Source organism: Nerophis lumbriciformis, linkage group LG13 (genome assembly GCF_033978685.3).
Source record: "Nerophis lumbriciformis linkage group LG13, RoL_Nlum_v2.1, whole genome shotgun sequence".
NCBI classification, from domain to species: Eukaryota; Metazoa; Chordata; class Actinopteri; order Syngnathiformes; family Syngnathidae; genus Nerophis; species Nerophis lumbriciformis.
Window position 1 is genome coordinate 4,111,174 of NC_084560.2, and position 27,548 is coordinate 4,138,721.

The window sequence follows — 27,548 nt, forward strand, 5'->3', positions numbered from 1 at the left end:
ACTTACAGATGTAGCGACCAACTGTAGTTACTGACAGTGGGTTTCTGAAGTGTTCCTGAGCCCATGTGGTGATATCCTTTACACACTGATGTGGCTTTTCAATGCACTACGGCCTGAGGGATCCAAGGTCACGGGCAATCAATGTTGGTTTTTGGCCTTGCCGCTTACGTGCAGTGATTCCTCCAGATTCTCTGAACCTTTTGATGATATTACGGAGCGTAGATGGTGAGTCCCTAAATTCCTTGTTGAGAAATGAGATGACTTTTTTCAGTTCTGGGTGTTGTTGATAAATGGCTGTGACTTTGCATAGTGGAGTTTTAACTTGCACTTACAGATGCAGCGACCAACTGTAGTTACTGACAGTGGGTTTCTGAAGTGTTCCTGAGCCCATGTGGTGATATCCTTTACACACTGATGTCGCTTGTTGATGCAGTACAGCCTGAGGGATGGAAGGTCACGGGCTTAGCTGCTTACGTGCAGTGATTTCTCCAGATCCTCTGAACCCTTTGATGATATTACGGAGCGTAGATGGTGAAATCCCTAAATTCCTTGCAATAGCTGGTTGATAAATGTTGTTCTTAAACAATTTGCTCAGGCATTTGTTGACAAAGTGGTGACCCTCGCCCCGTCCTTGTTTGTGAACGACTGAGCATTTCATGGAGTCTACTTTTATACCCAATCATGGCACCCACCTGTTCCCAATCAGCCTGCACACCTGTAGGATGTTCCAAATAAGTGTTTGATGAGCATTCCTCAACTTTATCAGTATTTATTGCCACCTTTCCCAACTTCTTTGTCACGTGTTGCTGGCGTCAAATTCTAAAGTTAATGATTATTTGCAAAAAAAAAAAAAAATGTTTATGTTGTCTTTGTAGCATATTCAACTGAATATGGCTTGGAAATGATTTGCAAATCATTGTATTTTGTTTATATTTACATCTAACACAATTTCCCAACTCATATGGAAACGGGGTTTGTACTTTTGATTCCTTCAGGAGAGTTCCCTCAGGGAAATAAAAATTACATAATTGAGATACAATTTCAAAAGTAATTAAAGCTGCAAGCAGCGTTGTTCGGGCCCGCGTATTTGGCAGGTGCCAGTCCTAAGTGTCCCAATACTTTTGTCCAGTTTTAGTCCAAAGTGTCCCAATACTTTTGGCAAGTTGTAGTCCCAAGTGTCCCAATACTTTTGTCCAGTTTTCGGCCTAAGTGTCCCAATACTTTTGTCCAGTTTTCGGCCCAAGTGTCCCAATACTTTTGTTCAGTTTTCGGCCTAAGTGTCCCAATACTTTTGTCCGGTGGTAGTCATAAGTGTCCCAATACTTTTGTCTAGTGTACCTACCTTGTCTGCATTGTGTGGGCACGTTGGTGCTTCCTGCTTTTAAGCAGCCATCTTAAAAAAACAGCAGCATCAGCGCAGCGGGTCTTTGAAGGGTCATAAAATCAAAACCGGAGCAGGTATTAAAACGCTGTTCTGTTATTTTATACACAAGGGTTTAATCTCTCACCTGTGTTAGTTTGAAGGCGAAACGACAAACGCTCTCAGAGGAGATAGATTTTGAAGAAAGGTGACCGCTTTTTACAAAAATGTTGTGTTGAAGGGGGAATAGCAAACTTCCTATTGATTTTTGCTGGGGGTTGTCAATTTATGAAATGTAGGTCTAAGTGAGACCTACATAGAGGTTTTTGTTTCATGTCTCTCCGACCTTCCCAGTGGGAGTAACAGGCAGTTGTGTAATTTTTTTCTTCCGAGGAGCAGTTTTTTATCAGTTTTGTTCAAAAATTGCTGTAGAGCACAATTTTTGGATTTGGGATTAGGTTTTTTCATTAGATCACAGTTTTAGCCAGTCCTGATGTGTGTGTTCAGTTTGAAGCATGTTAAGGGGGTGAAATTACAGCTCAAAGAGGCAAAAGTGACTGTTTTTAGTACTTTTTTGTCTTGAAGGGGGAATTGCCAACTTCCTGTTGATTTTAGCCCGAGAATGTACCATTATGAAAGTTAGGTCTGAGTCAGACCTACATAGAGGATTTTGTTTCATGTCTTTCCGACCTTCCTAGTGGGAGTTACAGGCAGTCTAGTTTTTTTTTTTCCTAGGGGGCGCTAGAGCGCAATTTTGATTTTTAGGGCCCGCAATGGGACATAAGGACCTATTGTTATTCGTTCGTTTTATTCTTTATTATTCTTCCGCCGCCTCTTCGAGCACTAATTTGACCCACTTAACATGCTTCAAAACTCACCATATTTGACCCACACATCAGGACCTGCGAAAATTGTCTTTTAATAAAAAAACCAAACTGCAAAAATCAAAATTGCGCTCTAGCGCCCCCTAGGAAAAAAAATAACTAGACTGCCTGTAACTCCCACTAGGAAGGTCGAAAAGACATGAAACAAAATCCTCTATGTAGGTCTGACTCAGACCTAACTTTCATAATGGTACATTCTCGGGCTAAAATCAACAGGAAGTTGGCAATTCCCCCTTCAAGACAAAAAAGTACTAAAAACAGTCACTTTTGCCTCTTTGAGCTGTAATTTCACCCCCTTAACATGCTTCAAAACTCACCGAACTGAACACACACATCAGGACTGTCAAAAATTGCTATCTAATATCTAATAAAACCTAACCCCAAATCTAAAAATTGTGCTCTACAGCAATTTTTTTATAAAACGCACAAAAAACTGCTCCTCGGATGAAAAATCTTACAAAACTGCCTGTAACTCCCACTGGGAAGGTCGGAGAGACATGAAACAAATACCTCTATGTAGGTCTCACTTAGACCTACATTTCATAAATTGACAACCCCCAGCAAAAATCAACAGGAAGTTTGCTATTCCCCCTTCAAAACAAAATTTTAGTAAAAACCGGTTACCTTCCTTCAAAATCGATCTCCTCTGAGCGCGTTTGTCGTTTCGCCTTCAAACTAACACAGGTGAGAGATAAAACCCTTGTGATTAAAAGTATAGATGGGATTTTTAATACCTGCTCCGGTTTTGATTTTATGACCCTTCAAAGACCCGCTGCGCTGATGCGGTGCTGTTTTTTTAAGATGGCTGCTCAAAAGCAGGAATAACCAACATGCCCACACAATGCAGACAAGGTAGGTACACTAGACAAAAGTCTTGGGACACTTCAGACTACAAGTAGACAAAAGTCTTGGGACACTTAGGACTAGCACCTGCCAAATACGCGGGCCCGTCCAACGCTGCTTGCAGCTTTAATTGCAGTTTGGTTTTTTTATTAAAAGACAATTTTCGCAGGTCCTGATGTGTGGGTCAAATATGGGGAGTTTTGAAGCATGTTAAGTGGGTCAAATTACAGCTCAAAGAGGCGGCGGAAGAAAAAAGAAAGAATAATAATAAAACCTTACAAATTCAATAGGTCCTTATGTCCCATTGCATAAGGACTTCCTGTGGGAGTCCTTATGCAATGGGCCATGCGGGCCCTAATAATAAAACCTTACAAATTCAATAGGTCCTTATGTCCCATTGCATAAGGACTTCCTGTGGGAGTCCTTATGCAATGGGCCATGCGGGCCCTAATAATAAAACCTTACAAATTCAATAGGTCCATATGTCCCATTGCATAAGGACTCCCTGTGGGAGTCCTTATGCAATGGGCCATGCGGGCCCTAATAATAAAACCTTACAAATTCAATAGGTCCTTATGTCCCATTGCATAAGGACTCCCACAGGGAGTCCTTATGCAATGGGCCATGCGGGCCCTAATAATAAAACCTTACAAATTCAATAGGTCCTTATGTCCCATTGCATAAGGACTCCCTGTGGGAGTCCTTATGCAATGGGCCATGCGGGCCCTAATAATAAAACCTTACAAATTCAATAGGTCCTTATGTCCCATTGCATAAGGACTCCCTGTGGGAGTCCTTATGCAATGGGCCATGCGGGCCCTAATAATAAAACCTTACAAATTCAATAGGTCCTTATGTCCCATTGCATAAGGACTCCCTGTGGGAGTCCTTATGCAATGGGCCATGCGGGCCCTAATAATAAAACCTTACAAATTCAATAGGTCCTTATGTCCCATTGCATAAGGACTCCCTGTGGGAGTCCTTATGTAATGGGCCATGCGGGCCCTAATAAAACCTTAGAAATTCAATAGGTCCTTATGTCCCATTGCATAAGGACTCCCTGTGGGAGTCCTTTTGCAATGGGCCACTGCGGGCCCTAAAAAGTTGTTTTGCATCCCCTGTCATCCTAGTTAATGTGTTCATGCATCTTCTATCTAAGTGGTTTGCAGAAGTATGGCTCCTCCTCTTAGTGTCTTGTGTGTCTTCCAGCAAGCCCCTGATGGATCTGCTGGTGACGCTGTGTGCCAGGTACCACCTCAACCCGTCCAGTTACACCTTAGAACTGCTGCCAGCCGGCCGGCACGACTCCAAGCTGAAGCCCAGCGCTCTCATCGGAACCTTGGAGGCAGAGAAGGTGGTCCTCAAAGCCAGAGGAGACGACAAGAACAAGAAAGTCGGTCCTCACGTGCCAGAGGTGACTCCCACAGCCTTGACTTGCACGCGGGGAAGTTGGTCAATCCGGTCTTTGTCCTTCATTCAGGCCACGGTCCGCATGGTGATCAACTACAAGAAGAGCCAGAAAACTATCCTCCGGGTCAGTCCTCAGGTTCCCCTGACTCAACTCCTGCCAGCCATCTGTGAGAAGTGTGAGTTTGCAGTGGAGAGCACACTTCTGTTCAGAGACCTGCACTCACCGGCCCCTCTGGACCTGTCCTGGTCCCTCAACCATTACGCCATCAGGGAGCTTTATGCACGAGGTAATCACAGTGACGTCATCAGGGAGGTTTATGCACGAGGTCATGAGTTTCATCTTCCTCATGCAAGCTGACTTTCACTTCCTCTTCTCCAGGCTGTGGAGGAAACATTTCTCCTCCTGCATGTCTGGACTCCGCCCCCCCGGCAGGTAGTGGACATGTTGTGGACTCCGCCCCCCCGGCATGTAGTGGACATGTTGTGGACTCCGCCCCCCCGGCAGGTAGTGGACATGTTCTGGACTCATTCTCTCCTTCTCTTATTGGCTGTGTCACGTTGTTGTCCCGGCAGCAGTGACGCCTGGCAAAAACAAGACTCAGAAAGAGAAGGAGAACAAAGGCCTCTTCAGCAAGTTCCGGAAGAGCAAGAAAACGTCGGCGCAGGTACGGTTTTGGTTTTTAAATATTCTAGATTGTTCTCCGTAGATATGATGTCAAGTCGTCCAAAATATGAACACATTTGATAGTGAACGATGATTATTTGGCACACACATGCATGTGTGTGAATGGATGAACGTGTGTGTGAATGAATGCAAAACTACATTTAAATAACATATGAAATGGATAAATGTGTGTGTGTGTGTGTGTGTTAATGTGTGTGAATGAATGAACGTGTGTGTGAATGAATGCAAAACTACATTTAAATAACATATGAAATGGATAAATGTGTGTGTGTGTGTGTGTGTGTGTGTGTTAATGTGTGTGAATGAATGAACGTGTGTGTGAATGAATGCAAAACTACATTTAAATAACATGAAATGGATAAATGTGTGTGTGCGTGTTAATGTGTGTGAATGAATGAATGGGTGTGTCAATAAATGAATGTGTGTGTGAATTAATGAATGTGTGTGCGTGTGAATGAATTAAAGTGTGTGTGTGTGTGTGTGTGTTAATGTGTGTGAATGAATGAACGTGTGTGTGTGAATGAATGCAAAACTACATTTAAATAACATATGAAATGGATAAATGTGTGTGTGCGTGTTAATGTGTGTGAATGAATGAATGGGTGTGTCAATAAATTAATGTGTGTGTGAATTAATGAATGTGTGTGCGTGTGAATTAATTAATGTGTGTGTGTGTGTGTGTGTTAATGTGTGTGAATGAATGAACGTGTGTGTGAATGAATGCAAAACTACATTTAAATAACATATGAAATGGATAAATGTGTGTGTGCGTGTTAATGTGTGTGAATGAATGAATGGGTGTGTCAATAAATTAATGTGTGTGTGAATTAATGAATGTGTGTGCGTGTGAATTAATTAATGTGTGTGTGTGTGTGTGTGTTAATGTGTGTGAATGAATGAACGTGTGTGTGAATGAATGCAAAACTACATTTAAATAACATATGAAATGGATAAATGTGTGTGTGCGTGTTAATGTGTGTGAATGAATGAATGGGTGTGTCAATAAATGAATGTGTGTGTGAATTAATGAATGTGTGTGCGTGTGAATTAATGTGTGTGTGTGTGTGTGTGTGTGTGTGTGTGTGTGTGTGTGTGTGTGTGTGTGTGTGTGTGTGTGTGTGTGTGTGTGTGTGAGTGAATGAATGGGTGTTAAAATGTGTGAATGAATGAATGGGTGTGAATGTGTGAGTGAATGGATGAATGTGTGTGTGTGTGTGTGTGTGAATGAATGTGTGTGTGTGTGAATGAATGTGTGTGTGTGAATGAATGCATGTGTGTCAATGTGTGTGTGTGTGTGTGTGTGTGTGAATAAATGAATGTGTGTCAAAGTTTATGAATGAACGTGTGTGTGTGTGCGTGTGTGTGTGAATGAAAGTGTGTGTGTGAATGAATGAATAAATGTGTGTGTGTGTGAATGAATTAATGTGTGTGTGTGTGTGCGAATTAATGAATGTGTGTGTGAATGAATGAATGTGTTTTAATGTGTGTGTGTGTGTGTGTGTGTGTGTGTGTGTGTGTGTGTGTGTGTGTGTGTGTGTGTGTGTGTGTGTGTGTGTGTGTGTGTGTGTGTGAATGAATGGGTTTGAATGTATGTGTGAATGAATGTGAGTGTGAATGGATGAATGTGTGTGTGTGTGTGTGTCAATGTCTGTGTCAATTTGTGTGTGAATGAATTAATGTGTGTGAATGTTTATGAATGAATGTTTGTGTGTATTAATGTTTGTGAATGAATGTGTGTGTGTGTGTGTGTGTGTGTGTGTGTGTGTGTGTGTGTGTGTGTGTGTGTGTGTGTGTGTGTGAATGAATGGGTTTGAATGTGTGTGTGAATGAATGAATGTGAGTGTGAATGGATGAATGTGTGTGTGTGTGTGCGTGTGTCAATGTCTGTGTGTCAATGTGTGTGTGAATGAATGAATGTGTGTGAATGTTTATGAATGAATGTTTGTGTGTATTAATGTTTGTGAATGAATGTGTGTGTGTGTGTGTGTGTGCGAATGAATGTGTGTCAATGTGTGTGTGAATGAATGAATGTGTGTTAATGTGTGTGTGTGCGGTGCGTGTGTGAATGAATGAATGTGTTTTAATGTGTGTGTGTGTGTGTGTGTGAATGAATGAATGTGAGTGTGAATGGATGAATGTTTGTGTGTGTGTGTGTGTGTGTCAATGTGTGTGTGAATGAATGTGTGTGAATGAATGAATGTGTTTTAATGTGTGTGTGTGTGTGTGTGTGTGTGTGTGAATGTATGGTTTTGAATGTGTGTGTGTGAATGAATGAATGTCAGTGTGAATGGATGAATGTTTGTGTGTGTGTGTGTGTGTGTCAATGTGTGTGTGAATGAATGAATGTGTGTGAATGTTTATGAATGAATGTTTGTTTGTATTGTTTGTGAATGAATGTGTGTGTGTGTGTGTGTGTGTGTGTGTCTGTGTGTGTCAATGTGTGTGTGAATGGATGAATGTGTGTGAATGTTTATGAATGAATGTGTGTGTGAATTAATGTTTGTGAATGAATGAGGGTGTGTGTGTGTGTGTGTGCGTGTATGAAAGTGTGTGTGTGTATGAATGATTGTGTGTGAATGAGTGTGAGTGAATTAATGAATTAATGTGTGAATGAATGAATATTTGTGTTAGAATGAATGAATGTGTGTGTGTGTGTGTGCGTGCGTGTGTGTGTGTGTGTGTGTGTGTGTGTGTGTGTGTGTGTGTGTGTGTGTGTGTGTGTGTGTGTGTGTGTGTGAATGAATGAAAAAGTACATTTAAATGAAAAATGAAATGGATAAATGAACATTTTCACTCTTCATCCTGTACTCTTGTTGGTGATGAATGGATGAACCAGGCAGACTTCATACTTTATTATTTCTTTCTTACATTGAAAAGTCAATCTCAGCTTCTTGATCAAAGCACATGCTTTTATTTTGTTGCATCTGTTTCACACTCTCTCTATGCTCTTATTTTGTTGCATCTGTTTCCTGTTTTGTGTTGACTTGCTTCCCTGAGGAACATCATGTGGGCACCAGTCCCATGGAACTCACCAGTACCCATGGAACTCACCAGTACCATGGAACTGACCAGTCCCATGGAACTCACCAGTCCCATGGAACTCACCAGTCCCATGGAACTCACCAGTACCATGGAACTGACCAGTCCCATGGAACTCACCAGTCCCATGGAACTCACCAGTCCCATGGAACTCACCAGTACCTTGGAACTCACCAGTACAATGGAACTCGCCAGTTCCATTGAACTTGCCAGTCCCATGGAACTGACCAGTCCCATGGAACTCACCAGTACCATGGAACTGACCAGTCCCATGGAACTCACCAGTCCCATGGAACTGACCAGTCCCATGGAACTCACCAGTCCCATGGAACTGACCAGTACCATGGAACTCACCAGTCCCATTAAACTCACCAGTCCCATGGAACTCACCAGTACCATGGAACTCACCAGTCCCATGAAACTCACCAGTCCCATGGAACTCACCAGTACAATGGAACTCGCCAGTTCCATAGAACTCGCCAGTACCCATGGAACTCACCAGTCCCATGGAACTCACCAGTACCATGGAACTCACCAGTCCCATGGAACTCACCAGTACCATGGAACTGACCAGTCCCATGGAACTCACCAGTACCATGGAACTCACCAGTACCATAGAACTCACCAGTCCCATGGAACTGACCAGTCCCATGGAACTCACCAGTACCCATGGAACTCACCAGTACCATGGAACTGACCAGTCCCATGGAACTCACCAGTCCCATGGAACTCACCAGTCCCATGGAACTCACCAGTACCATGGAACTGACCAGTCCCATGGAACTCACCAGTCCCATGGAACTCACCAGTCCCATGGAACTCACCAGTACCTTGGAACTCACCAGTACAATGGAACTCGCCAGTTCCATTGAACTTGCCAGTCCCATGGAACTGACCAGTCCCATGGAACTCACCAGTACCATGGAACTGACCAGTCCCATGGAACTCACCAGTCCCATGGAACTGACCAGTCCCATGGAACTCACCAGTCCCATGGAACTGACCAGTACCATGGAACTCACCAGTCCCATTAAACTCACCAGTCCCATGGAACTCACCAGTACCATGGAACTCACCAGTCCCATGAAACTCACCAGTCCCATGGAACTCACCAGTACCATGGAACTGATTGGTCCCATGGAACTCACCAGTCCCATGGAACTCACCAGTACTATGGAACTGACCAGTCCCATGGAACTCACCAGTCCCATGGAACTCACCAGTCCCATGGAACTCACCAGTACAATGGAACTCGCCAGTTCCATTGAACTTGCCAGTCCCATTGAACTGACCAGTCCCATGGAACTCACCAGTACCATGGAACTCGCCAGTCCCATGGAACTGACCAGTACCATGGAACTCACCAGTCCCATGGAACTCACCAGTCCCATGGAACTCACCAGTACCATGGAACTCACCAGTACCATGGAACTCACCAGTCCCATGGAACTTACCAGTCCCATGGAACTCACCAGTACCATGGAACTCACCAGTCCCATGGAACTCACCAGTCCCATGGAACTGACCAGTACCATGGAACTGACCAGTCCCATGGAACTCACCAGTACAATGGAACTCGCCAGTTCCATAGAACTCGCCAGTACCCATGGAACTCACCAGTCCCATGGAACTCACCAGTACCATGGAACTCACCAGTCCCATGGAACTCACCAGTACCATGGAACTGACCAGTCCCATGGAACTCACCAGTACCATGGAACTCACCAGTACCATAGAACTCACCAGTCCCATGGAACTGACCAGTCCCATGGAACTCACCAGTACCCATGGAACAGACCAGTACCATGGAACTCACCAGTCCCATGGAACTCACCAGTCCCATGGAACTCACCAGTACCATGGAACTCACCTGCACCATGGAACTCACCAGTCCCATGGAACTTACCAGTCCCATGGAACTCACCAGTACCATGGAACTCACCAGTCCCATGGAACTGACCAGTACCATGGAACTGACCAGTCCCATGGAACTCACCAGTACAATGGAACTCGCCAGTTCCATAGAACTCGCCAGTACCCATGGAACTCACCAGTCCCATGGAACTCACCAGTACCATGGAACTCACCAGTCCCATGGAACTCACCAGTACCATGGAACTGACCAGTCCCATGGAACTCACCAGTACCATGGAACTCACCAGTACCATAGAACTCACCAGTCCCATGGAACTGACCAGTCCCATGGAACTCACCAGTACCCATGGAACAGACCAGTACCATGGAACTCACCAGTCCCATGGAACAGACCAGTCCCATGGAACTCACCAGTACCCATGGAACAGACCAGTCCCATGGAACTCACCAGTACCATGGAACTCACCAGTCCCATGGAACTCACCAGTACCCATGGAACAGACCAGTCCCATGGAACTCACCAGTCCCATGGAACTGACCAGTCCCATGGAACTCACCAGTCCCATGGAACTCACCAGTCCCATGGAACTCACCAGTACCCATGGAACTCACCAGTCCCATGGAACTCACCAGTACCATGGAACTCACCAGTCCCATGGAACTCACCAGTCCCATGGAACTCACCAGTACCATGGAACTGACCAGTCCCATGGAACTCACCAGTCCCATGGAACTCACCAGTCCCATGGAACTCACCAGTACCATGGAACTCACCAGTCCCATGGAACTCACCAGTACCCATGGAACTCACCAGTACCATGGAACTCGCCAGTCCCATGGAACTCACCAGTCCCATGGAACTCACCAGTACCCATGGAACTCACCAGTACCATGGAACTGACCAGTCCCATGGAACTCACCAGTCCCATGGAACTCACCAGTCCCATGGAACTCACCAGTCCCATGGAACTCACCAGTCCCATGGAACTCACCAGTCCCATGGAACTCACCAGTCCCATGGAACTCACCAGTACCCATGGAACTCACCAGTCCCATGGAACTCACCAGTACCCATGGAACAGACCAGTACCATGGAACTCACCAGTACCCATGGAACTCACCAGTACCATGGAACTCACCAGGACCCATGGAACTGACCAGTACCATGGAACTCACCAGTACCATGGAACTCACCAGTACCATGGAACTCACCAGGACCCATGGAACTGACCAGTACCATGGAACTCACCAGTTCCCATGGAACTCACCAGTCCCATGGAACTCACCAGTACCCATGGAACTCACCAGTCCCATGGAACTCCCCCTCTACACATGGAACACACCAGTCCCATGGAACTCACCAGTACCATGGAACTCGCCAGTCCCATGGAACTGACCAGTACCATGGAACTCACCAGTCCCATGGAACTCACCAGTACTATGGAACTCACCAGTCCCATGGAACTGACCAGTACCATGGAACTGACCAGTCCCATGGAACTCACCAGTACAATGGAACTCGCCAGTTCCATAGAACTCGCCAGTCCCATGGAACTGACCAGTCCCATGGAACTCACCAGTACCCATGGAACTCACCAGTCCCATGGAACTCACCAGTACAATGGAACTCGCCAGTTCCATAGAACTCACCAGTCCCATGGAACTCACCAGTCCCATGGAACTGACCAGTCCCATGGAACTCACCAGTACCCATGGAACTCACCAGTACCATGGAACTCACCAGTCCCATTGAACTCACCAGTACAATGGAACTCACCAGTACCATGGAACTGACCAGTCCCATGGAACTCACCAGTACTATGGAACTGACCAGTCCCATGGAACTCACCAGTACCCATGGAACTGACCAGTACCCATGGAACTGACCAGTACCCATGGAACTCACCAGTCCCATGGAACAGACCAGTCCCATGGAACTCACCAGTACCATGGAACTCACCAGTCCCATGGAACTCACCAGTACAATGGAACTCACCAGTACCATGGAACTCGCCAGTACCATGGAACTCGCCAGTCCCATGGAACTCGCCAGTACCCATGGAACTGACCAGTCCCATGGAACTGACCAGTCCCATGGAACTGACCAGTCCCATGGAACTGACCAGTACCCATGGAACTGACCAGTACCCATGGAACTCACCAGTCCCATGGAACTGACCAGTACCCATGGAACTCACCAGTACCATGGAACTCACCAGTCCCATTGAACTCACCAGTACAATGGAACTCACCAGTACCATGGAACTGACCAGTCCCATGGAACTCACCAGTACTATGGAACTGACCAGTCCCATGGAACTCACCAGTACCCATGGAACTCACCAGTACCCATGGAACTGACCAGTACCCATGGAACTGACCAGTCCCATTGAACTCACCAGTACAATGGAACTCACCAGTACCATGGAACTGACCAGTCCCATGGAACTCACCAGTACTATGGAACTGACCAGTCCCATGGAACTCACCAGTACCCATGGAACTCACCAGTACCCATGGAACTGACCAGTACCCATGGAACTGACCAGTCCCATTGAACTCACCAGTACCCATGGAACAGACCAGTCCCATGGAACTCGCCAGTTCCATGGAACTCACCTGTACCATGGAACTCACCAGTCCCATGGAACTGACCAGTCCCATGGAACTCACCAGTACCATGGAACTCACCAGTACCATGGAACTCACCAGTCCCATGGAACTGACCAGTCCCATGGAACTGACCAGTACCATGGAACTGACCAGTCCCATGGAACTCACCAGTCCCATGGAACTCACCAGTCCCATGGAACTGACCAGTTCCATGGAACTCACCAGTACCATGGAACTCACCAGTCCCATGGAACTAACCAGTACCATGGAACTGACCAGTCCCATGGAACTCACCAGTACAATGGAACTCGCCAGTTCTATTGAACTCGCCAGTCCCATGGAACTGACCAGTCCCATGGAACTCACCAGTACACATGGAACACACCAGTCCCATGGAACTCACTAGTACCATGGAACTCGACAGTCCCATGGAACTGACCAGTACCATGGAACTCACCAGTCCCATGGAACTCACCAATCCCAAGGAACTCACCAGTCCCATGGAACTCACCAGTACCATGGAACTCACCAGTCCCATGGAACTCACCAGTACCCATGGAACAGACCAGTCCCATTGAACTCACCAGTACCCATGGAACAGACCAGTCCCATGGAACTCGCCAGTCCCATGGAACTCACCTGTACCATGGAACTCACCAGTACCATGGAACTCACCAGTACCATGGAACTCGCCAGTTCCATGGAACTCACCAGTACCATGAAACTCACCAGTACCATGGAACTCACCTGTACAATGGAACTCACCTGTACCCATGGAACTCACCAGTACCCATGGAACTCACCAGTACCCATGGAACTCACCAGTACCCATGGAACTCACCAGTACCCATGGAACTCGCCAGTTCCATGGAACTCGCCAGTTCCATGGAACTCACCAGTCCCATGGAACTCACCAGTACCATGGAACTCACCAGTACCATGGAACTCACCAGCACCCATGGAACTCACCAGTCCCATGGAACTCACCAGTACCATGCAACTCACCAGTACCCTGGAACTCACCAGTCCCATGGAACAGACCAGTCCCATGGAACTCACCAGTACCATGGAACTCACCAGTCCCATGGAATTCGCCAGTCCCATGGAACTGACCAGTCCCATGGAACTGACCAGTCCCATGGAACTGACCAGTCCCATGGAACTGACCAGTCCCATGGAACTGACCAGTCCCATGGAACTCACCAGTCCCATGGAACTCACCAGTCCCTTGGAACTCACCAGTACCCATGGAACTCACCAGTCCCATGGAACTCACCAGTACCCATGGAACTCACCAGTACCATGGAACTCACCAGGACCCATGGAACTGATCAGTACCATGGAACTCACCAGGACCCATGGAACTCGCCAGTACCATGGAACTCACCAGTACCCATGGAACTCACCAGTACCATGGAACTGACCAGTACCCATGGAACTCACCAGTACAATGGAACTGACCAGTCCCATGGAACTCGCCAGTACCATGGAACTCGCCAGTCCCATGGAACTCACCAGTACCATGGAACTGACCAGTACCATGGAACTGACCAGTACCATGGAACTCACCAGGACTCACGGAACTGACCAGTACCATGGAACTCACCAGTACCCATGGAACTAACCAGTACCATGGAACTCACCAGGACCCATGGAACTCGCCAGTACCATGGAACTCACCAGTCCCATGGAACTCACCAGTACCATGGAACTGACCGGTCCCATGGAACTCAACGGTCCCATGGAACTCACCAGTACCATGGAACAGACCAGTCCCATGGAACTCACCAGTCCCATGGAACTCGCCAGTACCATGGAACTCGCCGGTTCCATGGAACTCGCCAGTTCCATGGAACTCACCAGTCCCATGGAACTGACCAGTACCCATGGAACAGACCAGTACCATGGAACTCACCAGTCCCATGGAACTCACCAGTCCCATGGAACTCACCAGTACCCATGGAACAGACCAGTCCCATGGAACTCACCAGTACCCATGGAACAGACCAGTCCCATGGAACTCGCCAGTTCCATGGAACTCACCAGTCCCATGGAACCCACCAGTCCCATGGAACTCACCTGTACCATGGAACTCACCAGTCCCATGGAACTCATCAGCACCCATGGAACTCACCAGTACCATGGAACTCACCAGGACCCATGCAACTCACCAGTATCATGCAACTCACCAGGACCCATGCAACTTACCAGTACCATGGAACTCGCCAGTACCATGGAACTCACCAGTCCCATGGAACTCACCAGTCCCATGGAACTCACCTGTACCATGGAACTCACCAGTCCCATGGAACTCACCAGTCTCATGGAACTCGCCAGTACCATGGAACTCGCCAGTTCCATGGAACTCACCAGTCCCATGGAACTGACCAGTACCCATGGAACTGACCAGTACCCATGGAACTCACCAGTCCCATGGAACTGACCAGTACCCATGGAACTCACCAGTACCATGGAACTCACCAGTCCCATTGAACTCACCAGGACCCATGGAACTCACCAGTACCATGGAACTGACCAGTCCCATGGAACTCACCAGTACAATGGAACTCGCCAGTTCCATAGAACTCGCCAGTCCCATTGAACTCACCAGTACCCATGGAACTCACCAGTACCCATGGAACTCACCAGTCCCATGGAACTCCCCCTCTACGTTCCATGTCGCCTTGTATTTACTTGGTGTCTGTGTGTGGATTCACTCTGTGCGAGCATGATTCAAGAAACCTTTTAGTGCACGTCGCCTGTGTCTCTGCAACCTGGAGGTCGTGCCCACATCTTTTGACCCCGTGGTGGCTTATTTTCAAGTCGTGTTCATTCCAAAAAAAAAAAATACAGGTACATGCATGTTGTACATGAGCAAAGAGAGGTTTGTTTACTTGGCTTTCATTGGCCGAGCGTGTCGGGTGTGCTCTCAGAGCAAAGTCCTGATTGGATGTTTGCTCTTCCAAGGCCAGTTCTCCAGCCAGTGCTCCGGCTTCTCCGGTGCTGGTGATCAAGCCTCGACCTCTCAGCATGGCCTTGCCCAGGTCCAGCTCGCCGCCGCTCACGTCCCCGACGTCGCCGAGCGGCGAGGCGCCCAAGAAGAGACGAGCGCCTCAGCCGCCCATCCTGGTGTCTCAGAACTGCCACACCCACCCCGGCACCCGCCAGAGGTTCTACTCCGTACCCAACACCCCGCTGGACTGCCATCAGGTTGGGTCCAGCAAACATTGACCTGGTATTTTCAAGAGGACTTATGTGTTCTTGTTTTGGCTGTGTAGGGGTCTGGTCCAAGTCCCGGCTCCTCAGCCGAGTCGTCACTGAAGAGACCCAAACGCAAGGCGCCCCTGCCGCCCACACCCCCGGGGGTGACTGTCCCGGATACAGTTTTTGCTGAGGAAAATACACAAGGTGAGTTTTTTTGGCCATCCTAACTTTTTCAGAGTTTTTGTTGACAAATCTCAGCCTTTTTTTATGGAACTATTGTGCCCCCTTGTGGTCATTGCACTGAACAACATTAGCTCATACTTTCTGTGACTACTATGTATTGCAACTAGGGTTGTACCGGTGCTAGTATAGTACCGCCATACTAATGAATCATATTCGGTACTATACCGCCTCTAAAAAAGTACTGGTCACGTGGTGACATTGCTGGTTGTAGGAGCAGAGGAGCATGTTGGGCAGCGCACACACACAGAGTACTTACAAGCAGACACAGTGTGTAGACAGAAAAGGGAGAACGGACGCATTTTGGTGTCAAAAGTCAAGATAAAGGTGAAGTTATAACACTGAAACACCCTCAGGAAGAGCTGCTTTAAGACATGGCTAGCTAGCTAGCGGCTAACGTCCATCCACAGTGTTTTAGCTACTTCTAAATCACTAATCCTGGCCTCCATGGCGACAAATAAAGTGAGTTTCTTACCTAAACACCGTAGGAGGATACAATAGCTCACCGGCGTCACAATGTAAACAAATGCCATGGGTGGATCTACACCTGACATCCACTGTAATGATACCAAGTACAAGAGCGTATCTAGTCGATACTACTATGATTACATCGATATTTTTTAGCATCACAAAATCTTTTTTCAATTTTTTAAGTTTATATGATGTTTATAAAGTCAGTAAATATGTCCCTGGACACATGAGGACTTTGAATATGACCAATGTATGATCCTGTAACTACTTGGTATCACATCCACACCTAAATGTGTGGTATCATCCAAAACTAATGTCAAGTATCAAAGAAGAGAAGAATAAGTGATTATTACATTTGAACAGAAGTGTAGATAGAACATGTTCAAACAGAAAACAGTGTGACACCTACCCTTTATATCAGTATTTTTTAACCATATTATTATTGGTTTATTAGGTATTATATTTTATTGTATGATCCTGTAACTACTTGATATCGGATTGATACCTAAATGTGTGGTATCATCCAAAACTAATGTCAAGTATCAAAGAAGAGAAAAATAAGTGATTATTACATTTTAACAGAAGTGTAGATAGAACATGTTAAAAGAGAAAATAAGGGCCAACTTATTTAGGCCCAATTTAGGGACAATTCAGGCAAATTAGGCCAATTAGGGTCAATTTAAGGCCAATTTAGGGCCAACTTTGTTTGTTTACTTACTACTAAAAGACAAGTTGTCTAGTATGTTCACTATTTTATTTAAGTACTAAATTGGCAAACAACTGTCTGCAGTGATCACTTTGTAAAATGTTTGTAAGGCCAATTTAGAGCCAACTTAGGGCCAACTAAGGGCCAATTTATTAAGGGCCAATTTTGGGCTAATTAGGGCCAACGTAGGCAAATTAGGGCCAATTAGGGCCAACTTGGGGCCAATTAAGACCAACTTAGTGCCAACGAGGGCCAATTTAGGCAAATTAGGGCAAATTATGGCCATTTTAGGGCCAATTTAATGCCAATTTAGGGCCAACTTATTTAGGGCCAATTTAGGGCCAACTTGGGTCACTTAGGGCCGATTAGGGCCAACTTAGGCAAATTAGGGCAAATTAGGCCAATTAGGGCCAATTAAGGCCAAGTTAGTGCCAACGAGGGCCAATTTAGGCAAATTAAGGCAAATGATGGCCATCTTAGGGCCAATTTAATGCCAATTTAGGGCCAACTTGGGTCACTTAGGGCCAACTTAGGCAAATTAGGGAAAATTAGGCCAATTAGGGCCAATTAAGGCCAAGTTAGTGCCAATGAGGGCCAATTTAGGCAAATTAGGGCAAATTAGGCCAATTTAGGGCCAACTTAGGGCCAATTTAGTGCCAATTTAGGGCCAACTTATTTAGGGCCAATTTAAGGCCAATTTAGGGCCAATTAGAGCCAATTAGAGCCAATTAGAGCCAATTAGGGCCAATTAGGGCCAATTTAGGGTCAATTTAGGGCTAACTTAGGGCCAATTTAGTGCCAATTTAGGGCCAACTTATTTAGGGCCAATTTAAGGCCAATTTAGGGCCAACTTGGGCCAATTAGAGCCAATTAGAGCCAATTAGAGCCAATTAGGGCCAATTAGGGCCAATTTAGGGTCAATTTAGGGCTAACTTAGGGCCAATTTAGTGCCAATTTAGGGCCAACTTATTTAGGGCCAATTTAAGGCCAATTTAGGGCCAACTTGGGCCAATTAGAGCCAATTAGAGCCAATTAGTGCCAACGAGGGCCAATTTAGGCAAATTAAGGCAAATGATGGCCATCTTAGGGCCAATTTAATGCCAATTTAGGGCCAACTTGGGTCACTTAGGGCCAACTTAGGCAAATTAGGGCAAATTAGGCCAATTAGGGCCAATTAAGGCCAAGTTAGTGCCAATGAGGGCCAATTTAGGCAAATTAGGGCAAATTAGGCCAATTTAGGGCCGACTTAGGGCCAATTTAGTGCCAATTTAGGGCCAACTTATTTAGGGCCAATTTAAGGCCAATTTAGGGCCAACTTGGGCCAATTAGAGCCAATTAGAGCCAATTAGGGCCAATTAGGGCCAATTTAGGGTCAATTTAGGGCTAACTTAGGGCCAATTTAGTGCCAATTTAGGGCCAACTCATTTAGGGCCAATTTAGGGCCAATTTAGGGCCAACTTGGGCCAATTAGAGCCAATTAGGGCCAACGAGGGCCAATTTAGGCAAATTAAGGCAAATGATGGCCATCTTAGGGCCAATTTAATGCCAATTTAGGGCCAACTTGGGTCACTTAGGGCCAACTTAGGCAAATTAGGGCAAATTAGGCCAATTAGGGCCAATTAAGGCCAAGTTAGTGCCAATGAGGGCCAATTTAGGCAAATTAGGGCAAATTAGGCCAATTTAGGGCCGACTTAGGGCCAATTTAGTGCCAATTTAGGGCCAACTTATTTAGGGCCAATTTAAGGCCAATTTAGGGCCAACTTGGGCCAATTAGAGCCAATTAGAGCCAATTAGGGCCAATTAGGGCCAATTTAGGGTCAATTTAGGGCTAACTTAGGGCCAATTTAGTGCCAATTTAGGGCCAACTTATTTAGGGCCAATTTAAGGCCAATTTAGGGCCAACTTGGGCCAATTAGAGCCAATTAGGGCCAATGAGGGCCAATTTAGGCAAGTTAAGGCAAATGATGGCCATCTTAGGGCCAATTTAATGCCAATTTAGGGCCAACTTGGGTCACTTGGGGCCAACTTAGGCAAATTAGGGCAAATTAGGCCAATTAGGGCCAATTAAGGCCAAGTTAGTGCCAATGAGGGCCAATTTAGGCAAATTAGGGCAAATTAGGCCAATTTAGGGCCAACTTAGGGCCAATTTAGTGCCAATTTAGGGCCAACTTATTTAGGGCCAATTTAAGGCCAATTTAGGGCCAACTTGGGCCAATTAGAGCCAATTAGAGCCAATTAGGGCCAATTAGGGCCAATTTAGGGTCAATTTAGGGCTAACTTAGGGCCAATTTAGTGCCAATTTAGGGCCAACTTATTTAGGGCCAATTTAAGGCCAATTTAGGGCCAACTTGGGCCAATTAGAGCCAATTAGAGCCAATTAGGGCCAACGAGGGCCAATTTAGGCAAATTAAGGCAAATGATGGCCATCTTAGGGCCAATTTAATGCCAATTTAGGGCCAACTTGGGTCACTTAGGGCCAACTTAGGCAAATTAGGGCAAATTAGGCCAATTAGGTCCAATTAAGGCCAAGTTAGTGCCAATGAGGGCCAATTTAGGCAAATTAGGGCAAATTAGGACAATTTAGGGCCAACTTAGGGCCAATTTAGTGCCAATTTAGGGCCAACTTATATAGGGCCAATTTAAGGCCAATTTAGGGCCAACTTGGGCCAATTAGAGCCAATTAGAGCCAATTAGGGCCAATTAGGGCCAATTTAGGGTCAATTTAGGGCTAACTTAGGGCCAATTTAGTGCCAATTTAGGGCCAACTTATTTAGGGCCAATTTAAGGCCAATTTAGGGCCAACTTGGGCCAATTAGAGCCAATTAGAGCCAATTAGAGCCAATTAGGGCCAACGAGGGCCAATTTAGGGTCAATTTAGGGCTAACTTAGGGCCAATTTAGTGCCAATTTAGGGCCAACTTATTTAGGGCCAATTTAAGGCCAATTTAGGGCCAACTTGGGCCAATTAGAGCCAATTAGAGCCAATTAGAGCCAATTAGGGCCAATTTAGGGTCAATTTAGGGCTAACTTAGGGCCAATTTAGTGCCAATTTAGGGCCAACTTATTTAGGGCCAATTTAAGGCCAATTTAGGGCCAACTTGGGCCAATTAGAGCCAATTAGAGCCAATTAGGGCCAACGAGGGCCAATTTAGGCAAATTAAGGCAAATGATGGCCATCTTAGGGCCAATTTAATGCCAATTTAGGGCCAACTTGGGTCACTTAGGGCCAACTTAGGCAAATTAGGGCAAATTAGGCCAATTAGGGCCAATTAAGGCCAAGTTAGTGCCAATGAGGGCCAATTTAGGCAAATTAGGGCAAATTAGGCCAATTTAGGGCCAACTTAGGGCCAATTTAGTGCCAATTTAGGGCCAACTTATTTAGGGCCAATTTAAGGCCAATTTAGGGCCAACTTGGGCCAATTAGAGCCAATTAGAGCCAATTAGGGCCAATTAGGGCCAATTTAGGGTCAATTTAGGGCTAACTTAGGGCCAATTTAGTGCCAATTTAGGGCCAATTTATTTAGGGCCAATTTAAGGCCAATTTAGGGCCAACTTGGGCCAATTAGAGCCAATTAGGGCCAACGAGGGCCAATTTAGGCAAATTAAGGCAAATGATGGCCATCTTAGGGCCAATTTAATGCCAATTTAGGGCCAACTTGGGTCACTTAGGGCCAACTTAGGCAAATTAGGGCAAATTAGGCCAATTAGGGCCAATTAAGGCCAAGTTAGTGCCAATGAGGGCCAATTTAGGCAAATTAGGGCAAATTAGGCCAATTTAGGGCCAACTTAGGGCCAATTTAGTGCCAATTTAGGGCCAACTTATTTAGGGCCAATTTAGGGCCAACTTGGGCCAATTAGAGCCAATTAGAGCCAATTAGAGCCAATTAGGGCCAATTAGGGCCAATTTAGGGTCAATTTAGGGCTAACTTATTAGGGCCAATTTAGGCTAATTAGGCCAATTTAGGGCCAACTTTGGGATGACTTTGGGCTAACTTATTTAGGGCGAATTTAGGGCTAACTTATTCAGGGCCAACTTACGGCCAACTTAGGCATATTAGGGCCAATTTGGGCCAATTTAGGGCCAATTAGGGCCAACTTTGTTTGTTTACTTACTACTAAAAGACAAGTTGTCTAGTATTTTATTTAAGGACTAAATGACAATAATAAACATATGTTTAACATTTGTTGTTTCAATAAAGACAATAATGACATGTTTTGTGCTCCCCTTCATCTATAAAATATTAGACCCTAATTGGAAGGTGTGTTTATTCAAGGTTAGCAAGCCACCAGCTGACTAAAGATGAAATGACGGCTGCCCCACTTTTGTCCTCCAAAATGAAAGGACGGTGTGTTTTCAGTTCTGTGATGTTTGGGGGTGGAATGGAGGTAGTTTCCGGTAATTGTGGCCATTATTCTAAAGTGGTGAGAGGGAAGCTCCACCCTGACCAATTCAAAGCAACAATCAGACTCTTTCATGTTTCAGCCTGAGACTTGGAAATAAAAGTGGTTGTGTTTACGTGAGCTCTGTCGCCACCCTGAGGAAGTTTGAGGTTACTGCACTGAAATGACCTTCCTGTTGCTTCTCCTACCTTGTTCATCTGCTCACAGTCTAGTGCTGCTCAGCAGCTCACTGGCATCTACCTCTTCTTTTCACAATCTGCAATCCAACACAATTAGATGAGCTCAGCATCTTTGCTGGATGACGAACAAAAATAGAATGCATCAATATAGGAACTAGATGAGCAATGCTGAAGGTGAACTTAAATCCTGGAATTTTTTTTTAGAATTGTTGAAGTAGAGCACACAATTCCCGAACAGGCTGAATAGTTTGAAGTTGGAACAGTTTGAATCAGATGAAAAATGTGGAACTTTGAAGAATGTCCCATTGATTTCAATGGGAATTTCTAAAGAATTTGGGAATTTCGGGAAAAGCAGGAATATTAAAAAAAAAAAAAAAATCGTAGAAAAACTTGAATGGTCTGAATGAGTTAAAATGATTGGTGTTGGAATTTTTCAAATCGGTCGAGAAATGTTGAAGTAGTAACAGGTTGAAAAAATGGGAATTCCTGGAATTTTTTGGAACTTGGAAAAATGATAGTTTGAATGTCCAGGATGAGTTGAATGTGTTAGAAGCGGTTAACAAATGTGTAAATGGTTGAAGTTTGGAACATTTTGAATGGGGAAATGTCCCTAAAAACTGGGAATTCCAGGAAATCCGGGAAATGTTTTAGAATTATTGAAGGAAAGCACACAATTCCTGAACAGGCGGAATATTTAGAAGTTGGAACAGTTTGAATTAGAAGAAAAATATAGAAGTTGTGGAACTTGGAAAAATGTCCCATTGATTTCATGGGAATTTCTAAAGAATTTGGGAATTTCGGGAAAAGCAGGAATATTAAAAAAAAAAAAAAGGTAGAAAAACTTGAATGGTCTGAATGAGTTAAAATGATTGGTGTTGGAATTTTTCAAATCGGTCGAGAAATGTTGAAGTAGTAACAGGTTGAAAAAAACGGGAATTCTGGAAATTCCTGGAATTTTTTGGAACTTGGAAAAATGATAGTTTGAATGTCCAGGATGAGTTGAATGTGTTAGAAGCGGTTGAAAAATGTGTAAATGGTGGAAGTTTGGAACATTTTGAATGGGGAAATGTCCCTAAAAACTGGGAATTCCAGGAAATCCGGGAAATGTTTTAGAATTATTGAAGGAAAGCACACAATTCCTGAACAGGCGGAATATTTAGAAGTTGGAACAGTTTGAATTAGAAGAAAAATATAGAAGTTGTGGAACTTGGAAAAATGTCCCATTGATTTCAATGGGAATTTCTAAAGAATTTGGGAATTTCGGGAAAAGCAGGAATATTAAAAAAAAAAAAAAAGGTAGAAAAACTTGAATGGTCTGAATGAGTTAAAATGATTGGTGTTGGAATTTTTCAAATCGGTCGAGAAATGTTGAAGTAGTAACGGGTTGAAAAAACGGGAATTCTGGAAATTCCTGGAATTTTTAAGAACTTGGAAAAATGATAGTTTGAATGTCCAGGATGAGTTGAATGTGTTAGAAGCGGTTGAAAAATGTGTAAATGGTGGAAGTTTGGAACATTTTGAATGGGGAAATGTCCCTAAAAACTGGGAATTCCAGGAAATCCGGGAAATGTTTTAGAATTATTGAATAAAAGCACACAATTCCTGAACAGGCAAAATATTTAGAAGTTGGAACAGTTTGAATTAGAAGAAAAATATAGAAGTTGTGGAACTTGGAAAAATGTCCCATTGATTTCAATGGGAATTTCTAAAGAATTTGGGAATTTCGGGAAAAGCAGGAATATAAAAAAAAAAAAAAAAGGTAGAAAAACTTGAATGGTCTGAATGAGTTAAAATGATTGGTGTTGGAATTTTTCAAATCGGTCGAGAAATGTTGAAGTAGTAACGGGTTGAAAAAACGGGAATTCTGGGAATTCCTGGAATTTTTTGGAACTTGGAAAAATGATAGTTTGAATGTCCAGGATGAGTTGAATGTGTTAGAAGCGGTTGAAAAATGTGTAAATGGTGGAAGTTTGGAACATTTTGAATGGGGAAATGTCCCTAAAAACTGGGAATTCCAGGAAATCCGGGAAATGTTTTAGAATTATTGAAGGAAAGCACACAATTCCTGAACAGGCGGAATATTTAGAAGTTGGAACAGTTTGAATTAGAAGAAAAATATAGAAGTTGTGGAACTTGGAAAAATGCCCCATTGATTTCAATGGGAATTTCTAAAGAATTTGGGAATTTCGGGAAAAGCAGGAATATTAAAAAAAAAAAAAAAGGTAGAAAAACTTGAATGAGTTAAAATGATTGGTGTTGGAATTTTTCAAATTGGTCGAGAAATGTTGAAGTAGTAACGGGTTGAAAAAACGGGAATACTGGAAATTCCTGGAATTTTTTGGAACTTGGAAAAATGATAGTTTGAATGTCCAGGATGAGTTGAATGTGTTAGAAGCGGTTGAAAAATGTGTTAATGGTGGAAGTTTGGAACATTTTGAATGGGGAAATGTCCCTAAAAACTGGGAATTCCAGGAAATCCGGGAAATGTTTTAGAATTATTGAAGAAAAGCACACAATTCCTGAACAGGCGGAATATTTAGAAGTTGGAACAGTTTGAATTAGAAGAAAAATATAGAAGTTGTGGAACTTGGAAAAATGTCCCATTGATTTCAATGGGAATTTCTAAAGAATTTGGGAATTTCGGGAAAAGCAGGAATATTAAAAAAAAAAAAAAAAGGTAGAAAAACTTGAATGGTCTGAATGAGTTTGATTGGTGTTGGAATTGTTCAAATCGGTCGAGAAATGTTGAAGTAGTAACAGGTTGAAAAAACGGGAATTCTGGAAATTCCTGGAATTTTTTGGAACTTGGAAAAATGATAGTTTGAATGTCCAGGATGAGTTGAATGTGTTAGAAGCGGTTGAAAAATGTGTAAATGGTGGAAGTTTGGAACATTTTGAATGGGGAAATGTCCCTAAAAACTGGGAATTCCAGGAAATCCGGGAAATGTTTTAGAATTATTGAAGGAAAGCACACAATTCCTGAACAGACGGAATATTTATAAGTTGGAACAGTTTGAATTAGAAGAAAAATATAGAAGTTGTGGAACTTGGAAAAATGTCCCATTGATTTCATTGGAATTTCTAAAGAATTTGGGAATTTCGGGAAAAGCAGGAATATTAAAAAAAAATAAAAAAAATCGTAGAAAAACTTGAATGGTCTGAATGAGTTAAAATGATTGGTGTTGGAATTTTTCAAATCGGTCGAGAAATGTTGAAGTAGTAACATGTTGAAAAAATGGGAATTCCTGGAATTTTTTGGAACTTGGAAAAATGATAGTTTGAATGTCCAGGATGAGTTGAATGTGTTAGAAGCGGTTGAAAAATGTGTAAATGATGGAAGTTTGGAACATTTTGAATGGGGAAATGTCCCTAAAAACTGGGAATTCCAGGAAATCCGGGAAATGTTTTAGAATTATTGAAGGAAAGCACACAATTCCTGAACAGGCGGAATATTTAGAAGTTGGAACAGTTTGAATTAGAAGAAAAATATAGAAGTTGTGGAACTTGTAAAAATGTCCCATTGATTTCATGGGAATTTCTAAAGAATTTGGGAATTTCGGGAAAAGCAGGAATATTAAAAAAACAAAAAGGTAGAAAAGCTTGAATGGTCTGAATGAGTTAAAATGATTGGTGTTGGAATTTTTCAAATCGGTCGAGAAATGTTGAAGTAGTAACGGGTTGAAAAAACGGGAATTCTGGGAATTCCTGGAATTTTTTGGAACTTGGAAAAATGATAGTTTGAATGTCCAGGATGAGTTGAATGTGTTAGAAGCGGTTGAAAAATGTGTAAATGGTGGAAGTTTGGAACATTTTGAATGGGGAAATGTCCCTAAAAACTGGGAATTCCAGGAAATCCGGGAAATGTTTTAGAATTATTGAAGGAAAGCACACAATTCCTGAACAGACGGAATATTTAGAAGTTGGAACAGTTTGAATTAGAAGAAAAATATAGAAGTTGTGGAACTTGGAAAAATGTCCCATTGATTTCATGGGAATTTCTAAAGAATTTGGGAATTTCGGGAAAAGCAGGAATATTAAAAAAAAAAAAAAAGGTAGAAAAACTTGAATGAGTTAAAATGATTGGTGTTGGAATTTTTCAAATTGGTCGAGAAATGTTGAAGTAGTAACGGGTTGAAAAAACGGGAATTCTGGGAATTCCTGGAATTTTTTGGAACTTGGAAAAATTATAGTTTGAATGTCCAGGATGAGTTGAATGTGTTAGAAGCAGTTGAAAAATGTGTAAATGGTGAAAGTTTGGAACATTTTGAATGGGGAAATGTCCCTAAAAACTGGGAATTCCAGGAAATCCGGGAAATGTTTTAGAATTATTGAATGAAAGCACACAATTCCTGAACAGGCGGAATATTTAGAAGTTGGAACAGTTTGAATTAGAAGAAAAATATAGAAGTTGTGGAACTTGGAAAAATGTCCCATTGATTTCATGGGAATTTCTAAAGAATTTGGGAATTTCGGGAAAAGCAGGAATATTTAAAAAAAAAAAAAAAAATCGTAGAAAAACTTGAATGGTCTGAATTAGTTAAAATGATTGGTGTTGGAATTTTTCAAATCGGTCGAGAAATGTTGAAGTAGTAACGGGTTGAAAAAATGGGAATTCCTGGAATTTTTTGGAACTTGGAAAAATGATAGTTTGAATGTCCAGGGTGAGTTGAATGTGTTAGAAGCAGTTGAAAAATGTGTAAATGGTGAAAGTTTGGAACATTTTGAATGGGGAAATGTCCCTAAAAACTGGGAATTCCAGGAAATCCGGGAAATGTTTTAGAATTATTGAAGGAAAGCACACAATTCCTGAACAGGCGGAATATTTAGAAGTTGGAACAGTTTGAATTAGAAGAAAAATATAGAAGTTGTGGAACTTGGAAAAATGTCCCATTGATTTCAATGGGAATTTCTAAAGAATTTGGGAATTTCGGGAAAAGCAGGAATATTAAAAAAAAAAAAAAAATTGTTAGAAAAACTTGAATGGTCTGAATGAGTTAAAATGATTGGTGTTGGAATTTTTCAAATCGGTCGAGAAATGTTGAAGTAGTAACAGGTTGAAAAAATGGGAATTCCTGGAATTTTTTGGAACTTGGAAAAATGATAGTTTGAATGTCCAGGATGAGTTGAATGTGTTAGAAGCGGTTGAAAAATGTGTAAATGGTGAAAGTTTGGAACATTTTGAATGGGGAAATGTCCCTAAAAACTGGGAATTCCAGGAAATCCGGGAAATGTTTTAGAATTATTGAAGGAAAGCACACAATTCCTGAACAGACGGAATATTTAGAAGTTGGAACAGTTTGAATTAGAAGAAAAATATAGAAGTTGTGGAACTTGGAAAAATGTCCCATTGATTTCATGGGAATTTCTAAAGAATTTGGGAATTTCGGGAAAAGCAGGAATATTAAAAAAAAAAAAAAGGTAGAAAAACTTGAATGGTCTGAATGAGTTAAAATGATTGGTGTTGGAATTTTTCAAATTGGTCGAGAAATGTTGAAGTAGTAACGGGTTGAAAAAAACGGGAATTCTGGGAATTCCTGGAATTTTTTGGAACTTGGAAAAATGATAGTTTGAATGTCCAGGATGAGTTGAATGTGTTAGAAGCGGTTAAAAAAATGTGTAAATGGTGGAAGTTTGGAACA

At 43.4% G+C, this 27,548-nt stretch overlaps 1 protein-coding gene across 4 annotated transcripts in view; it reads left to right on the forward strand.

Moving 5' to 3' along the window:
* Positions 1-27,548, forward strand: part of LOC133613889 (cordon-bleu protein-like 1) — a 182,162-nt gene that overhangs the window by 95,051 nt on the left and 59,563 nt on the right. For 3 of the 4 annotated variants that reach the window (XM_061971770.2, XM_061971771.2, XM_061971773.2), the window contains exons 3-8: positions 4,297-4,501; positions 4,568-4,784; positions 4,877-5,002; positions 5,071-5,162; positions 15,677-15,919; positions 15,988-16,117. In XM_061971770.2, the coding sequence (XP_061827754.1) occupies positions 4,297-4,501; positions 4,568-4,784; positions 4,877-5,002; positions 5,071-5,162; positions 15,677-15,919; positions 15,988-16,117 (1,013 nt within the window). The remainder of the gene's footprint in view (positions 1-4,296; positions 4,502-4,567; positions 4,785-4,876; positions 5,003-5,070; positions 5,163-15,676; positions 15,920-15,987; positions 16,118-27,548) is intronic. The other variant, XM_072914422.1, reaches the window with a different exon arrangement.